The sequence below is a fragment of the Drosophila ficusphila genome, unplaced genomic scaffold, assembly GCF_018152265.1.
Source record: "Drosophila ficusphila isolate 14025-0441.05 unplaced genomic scaffold, ASM1815226v1 contig_414, whole genome shotgun sequence".
Classification (NCBI taxonomy): Eukaryota; Metazoa; Arthropoda; class Insecta; order Diptera; family Drosophilidae; genus Drosophila; species Drosophila ficusphila.
The window spans coordinates 23297040-23302932 of NW_025064328.1; the positions used below are offsets into that span (position 1 = coordinate 23297040).

Genomic DNA, 5893 nt, shown 5'->3' on the forward strand with positions numbered 1-5893 from the left:
GACTTCGACAACGAAAGAGCAAAAGAACGCGAAGCAGCCAAAATAGAGATCCAGAAGGCACAGGCAAATTATAAAGCCAACTATGATAAACACAGGAAGATAGAAAACATCTACAAAGAAGGCGATTTAGTCGCAATAAAACGTACCCAATTCGTTGCTGGGAAAAAACTCGCCTGTACCTTTCTTGGACCGTACGAAGTCACAAAGATTAAAAGAAATGGCCGGTACAATGTTAGGAAAGCTGCGCGAGTGGAAGGGCCAAATATTAATATGAAATTATGGAAATACGCCAATTGGAATGAGGATTGCCTGTCGTCTGGGACAGACTCCAGTAGCCAGGATGACCGAATGTAAGGAAGAGTTGGTTGCGATCAGGTTGGCAACCCCACACAGCGGAAAGGAAAACGGATAATGGGAGAAGAGAACCACACAGTCAAGTCGAAGTCATCAAGTTGTCAAGTCGTAAAGTTGTAAAGTCGAAAAAAGTTGTCGGTCGCAAAAAGTTGTCAAATTAAAAGAACATTAAAAGAGCACGTGAAACACACAATTATAATATTAATATCTTTCTTAATAAAAACTATATTACATATATATGAAAATTTAGAAGCGTTTTTCTAAATATTTAATTCACCGAAAACTTGGGGTAGCTAATTAACTTTATTTGGCAAAAAACGAAAACGAGAAAAAAGGAGTGCGCTCGACTCAGATCAATTTTTACGAATAACACTGTGCGACAAAATTTAACGAAATGTTTGTTTAAGTTACTTTTTTGATTGTTTTCGGTTAAGATGCATAAATTATGCACAAAAATATCTATGCCACCTTATAAGTGATAGGATTTCTTTTTTTATGATAAATTTTATGAAATTATTATTATGAAAATAATTAACACAAAATATTTTTTTTTTTTTATTTTTTTTAAAGTGAATTTTTTTCCAGGTTTTTTTTTTTTACTTCCAATAAACTATTATTTTTTTTTAAAGTGAATTTTTTTCCAGATTTTTTTTTTGGCTTTTTCAGAGGTATCCTCGCGTTACAAGTTCCATACTTAGTCGCCCAGAGTATAGAGCTGGGAGAAAAAAATTTTAAAGCATTGTTATAAAAGCCTAACGGTATATTTGGTTAATACATTTTAATTAATAGATATTGAACTTGCATAAAACGCTTATAACGATGAAAAAATATTTTCCCAATATGTGATTATAAGGCTGTGAAATATGCAAAAACGCGCGTTTTTGGGACATTTGAGTGTGCGTAGAAGCTGATTGGCTATTGATATTAACAAATCCAAAAACTTATATTCTTATTTTGACTAGTAGAAGTGAATAATAAGAAAAAATCAACTTAAACATTTTTTTGTCGCACAGTGTAATCTATTTCTCCAAAATCATACTTAAGCCTAGCTTACCGAAGGTTGGCGAAGACGGAGCGAACTCGCAAAGAGCGAACGAAAGCTTTATTGCGCTCCCGCCTTCGCCCTAAACTAACTTACACTAGACTCCAAACTTTAATTTAATATTTCAACTTCAATTCAATTCAAAATAACAACAACAAAAAAAAAACTAGCTTCAGCCAAAAATATATATATATACCTATATATATATATATATATATATATGTGAAGTAATGGCAGTAGTAGAAGTTGGCAGTCCTTATTCATATCGATATGAGACTTCTTTCAACAGTCTTCAGCGATAGCCCAACACTCATAAAGTAGAAGCGAGTCTTGGATCAGCAAAAGAAACAGAGAGCGTGCAAAAAGTCGGCCGTAAAGTTGTAAAAGTTGTCAAGTTGCGCCAATCTGTTGCTAAATTGTTGTCTCAACCCTTTTTATCATTATAATCAACATTTTTGTAAACATTTATCCACATATCTATCCAAATAAACTATCGATAATAATCCCATTATCTCACATGGGGGCTCAACCGTGCCAAAAGTTAAAAGAGCAAAAATCATAGTGGTTTGCGTAAGCGTCGAGCGAAATCGGAAGAAAATTGAAATAAAAAACAGCTGCAGTTGAATTTATAAAGTCGCAATAATGATGCGTTCAGCGAAGAAGAACAAAAATCAGAATCAAAATAAAACCCGAAATGGACAGCAATATGGGCAAAAAAGTCCGCAAAACGCCGAAATCGCGAATTTGGATTTGAACAAAACTTTTGTCTCGTCGCAAGAAATAGATGAGCAAAACTAAAAGGAGGAGCAAAACGAGAGGGAGGTGAATGAAGAGGCCGAAATGTGCAACGAGTTGAAATTCACAGCTATGCGCGAAGAGATGTGCAGCAACGAGTTAAGCGAGGTGCTCAAACTGCTTGCAACGAAAATTGGACAAAGCGATTCCAATAGGAATATGGTTTCGATCGAGAGTTTCGCTAAAGTGGTGCCCGAGTTCGATAGAGTTTCAATCCCAATAAGACAGTGGCTAAAATGTTTTGATGAAAACGCCGATGCCTACGAGTTGACGAACAAGCAGAAATATGTGAACGCTCGGATAAAAATGAAGGGAACAGCTAAGTTATTTTTGGAGTCCACCACCGTTTCAGATTATAATAACTTAACTGCTGTACTTTTGGACGAATTTGACAGAACGCTGACCAGCGCTGAGATACACAAGCAGCTAAAAGATCGTAAGAAAAATGATAACGAAAGTTTTCACGAATACGTATTGCATATGCGTAAGATAGCAGCTCTTGGAGTAGTTGAAGATGAGTCGGTGATTCGTTACATGGCAGATGGATTAAAGCTTCGTGATGATCTTAAATACCCTCTTTACAGTGACTCAACTTTCAAGGAGCTACGTAGTCGGTTTGAAACGATCGAAGCGATGACCAAATCAACAATGGGGTGAAAGCAAGCAATGCAGCAGATTGACTTCAGAAAGCCAGGAACACAAGGAAGGCGATCCGAGCAGCAGTCATCTTAGAATCAAAGGCATTGCTTCAACTGCGGCTCACCCGAGCATATGAGAGCCGAATGCAAGAAGGAAACTAAATGTTTTAAGTGTAATGGCAGTGGACATACGTCGCGAAATTGTCCAGGAAAGGGACCGAGTATCAGTGTGATCAGCGAATCAAGGGAGAAAATGCTCATGATCAACAACAAAAGTGTGTCCTGTTTAGTTGACACTGGAGTAGACGTATCTCTTATGCGTATGAGGACATACAAAAACAATTTTGCTGAAAACCCAAAAAAGTTTCGCTAAATTGTACGGACTCGGAAACATTGCGACTTCAGTGTTGGGTGCGTTGTATGCGAAAGTGGAGGTGGATGGAATTTCTAGTCAGCACAGGTTTCTCATAGTGCCTGATAACAAAGTGAATGTCAACGTTATTATTGGCTTTGATTTTCTGAAGAAATTTACTGTTGTACTGGAGAATGGAAAATACGCATTTACAGGAGGAGATGACGTTGTCGAAGTTGAGACTGACCGTAATGTTTACAACGTGGTAAGTCGTGCTACAGAGTTAGACGTACCTCCAAAATACAAGCCCGCAGTCGAGCATTTGATTGATAACTACTAGCCATCGAAAGTGGAAAAATCATGTCCTGTTAAAATGACAATAATTCCGAATTGTAACAACATTGCATTCAGGGAGCATCCAAGCCGATCATCAGCTGCAGAGCGAGAAATTATTCGCAAACAGGTCGAAGAATGGTTGCAGCAGGGCATTATACGTGAATACAGCTCGGACGTGGCAAGTAAAGTTGTGCTAGCAAAGAAAAAGGATAAATCATATCGGCTGTCCATAGACTACCGTATTTTGAATACAATGGTATTAAAGGACCGATTTCCAGTTCCACTCATAGACAAAGTGTTTGACAAGATGCAAGGTGCGAAGTATTTTTCAGTCTTCGACCTCAAGAACGGTTTTTTCACGTCGAAATAGATGAACCCAGTCGCAAATATACAGCATTCGTAAGGTATGTCACATATATTTTTCAACAGCTGATCAATGAAAATATTATGGAAATGGAAATAGACGACATTGTTGTTTTTGGACGAACAGCGCAGGAATGTCTAAGCAACATGGAGCGAGTACTGAAACAAGCACAGCAGTACGGCCTTGACATAAAATGGTCAAAATGCCACTTTTTAAAGGACCGTATCAATTTTCTAGGCTACGAGGTAGAGAATGGGCAGATATGGCCTGGTAAAGAGAAAGTTAAAGCAGTTAAACATTTCCCGATGCCGGTAAATATCAGAGGCATACAAGCATTTCTTGGGTTAACTGGATACTTCCGCAAATTTATTAAAAATTACGCTTTTATTGCTAAACCCTTAACAGAGCTGTTGAAAAAGGATGCCGTTTTCAAGATAGAAGGAGCACAGAAGCAAGCAGTAGAACAACTCAGAGCAGCATTACAAGAAGAACCAGTCAAAAAGATTTGGAGCCAGAGCGCTAAAACACAATTGCATGTAGATGCATCGAAACATGGATTCGGAGGAACATTGCTGCAGCAGAATGATGGCAAGTGGCACCCCGTTTTCTACTGGAGTAAGAAAACAACGCCACAAGAGGAAAAGTTGACCAGTTACGTACTTGAGGTAAAAGCAGCGTACTTAGCAACGAAGAGACTTCGACATTACCTGTTGGGTGTACAGTTCGACTTGGTAACAGATTGTGCGGCATTTAAGCAGACGATTTCCAAAAAAGATATCCCTCGAGAAGTTACGCCGTGGTTGATGTACCTACAAGACTTTATCTTCAATGCAGAGCATCGCGCAGGAACCAGAATGCAACATGTCGATAGTCTGAGTCGTTTTCCTGTGATGATCGTAACATCAGAAGTTCACACACAGATCAAAAAGGCGCAGCAGAATGATGAACACCTAATAGCTGTCAGGGAATTATTAAAGCAGAATCCTTATGCAGATTATGTTGTCAAAAACAGTATAATTTACAAGCAAGTAAGAGGACAAGATCTTTTGGCGGTACCAAAATGCATGGAGAAAGAGATAATAACAAACTCACACAACTTTGGCCACATGGGGACGCAAAAGACGATACATGCAATCCAGCAGGATTTTACATACCTCACTTGGAGAAAAAAGTAAAGCAGGTAATTTCAAACTGTATCGGACATGACGTCGAAGAGCTACAAATATATCTTTGCTGTAATAGATGGCTTTTCGAAATATACTTGGATATTTCTTACTAAGTCGACCGGCGCAGAAGAAGTTATCAAACACTTGGAATCTTGGGTTACAATATTCGGCAGTCCTCACAGAATTATAAGCGATAAGGGAGCTGCGTTTACATCTCACTCTTTTAAAGAATTTTGCAGCAACAACAGGACCGACCACATCGAGACGACTGCAGGTGTGCCAAGGGGCAATGGCCAGATCGAACGGGTCAACAGAGTTATCATTTCAGTTCTCTCAAAGATGTCAGCAGCAGAGCCAGCAAAGTGGTGTAAGTACACATTGCAAGTGCAGCAGGCCATAAACGCACACGTCCACGCTTCAACTAGTTTCACGCCTTTTGAAGTTATGTTTGGCAAACGTATGAGAAACAACTCCAGTCCTGAGCTTTTGAGGATCCTTCAAGATGAGATGCTGGTAAACTTGCAAGACGAACGCAATCAAATCTGGCAGGAAGCTAGATTACAAATCAAAAAAGCTCAAGACAACTACAAGAAAAATTACGACAAGAAGAGAAAGAATCATCATGGTTTCCAGCTGGGAGATCTAGTAGCCATCAAGATGACCCAGTTTATAGCCGGAAGAAAGTTGGCCAAAAAATACATTGGTCCATATGAAGTCATTCAGGTAAAACGCAACAGCAGATACGACGTCAAGAAGGCAGCCGACTTTGAGGGTCCATTACATACATCTACTAGCGCTGATTTCATGAAGCTGTGGCGCTATGCTCATTTAGAAGAAGATGACTGA

General features: G+C 38.9%; 1 protein-coding gene across 1 annotated transcript; it reads left to right on the forward strand.

The window, feature by feature from the left end:
- The first annotated feature begins 3375 nt into the window (after positions 1 to 3375).
- On the forward strand, positions 3376 to 5893 carry LOC122320075. Its single transcript, XM_043208151.1, has 4 exons — positions 3376 to 3446; positions 3593 to 3831; positions 4287 to 4909; positions 5162 to 5893. The coding sequence occupies exons 1-4, from the start codon at positions 3376 to 3378 to the stop codon at positions 5891 to 5893; spliced, it is 1665 nt and encodes a 554-aa protein (XP_043064086.1).

What these genes read in the sequence shown, in the direction of transcription:
- LOC122320075 (XM_043208151.1), top strand. Translation starts at nt 3,376, where the DNA reads ATGGAAAATACGCATTTACAGGAGGAGATGACGTTGTCGAAGTTGAGA. An exon ending in AGTGTTTGACAAGATGCAAG is followed by an intron (nt 3,832 to 4,286) that starts GTGCGAAGTATT and finishes AACCCTTAACAG; the next exon opens with AGCTGTTGAAAAAGGATGCC. An exon ending in ACAGTATAATTTACAAGCAA is followed by an intron (nt 4,910 to 5,161) that starts GTAAGAGGACAA and finishes TTTCTTACTAAG; the next exon opens with TCGACCGGCGCAGAAGAAGT.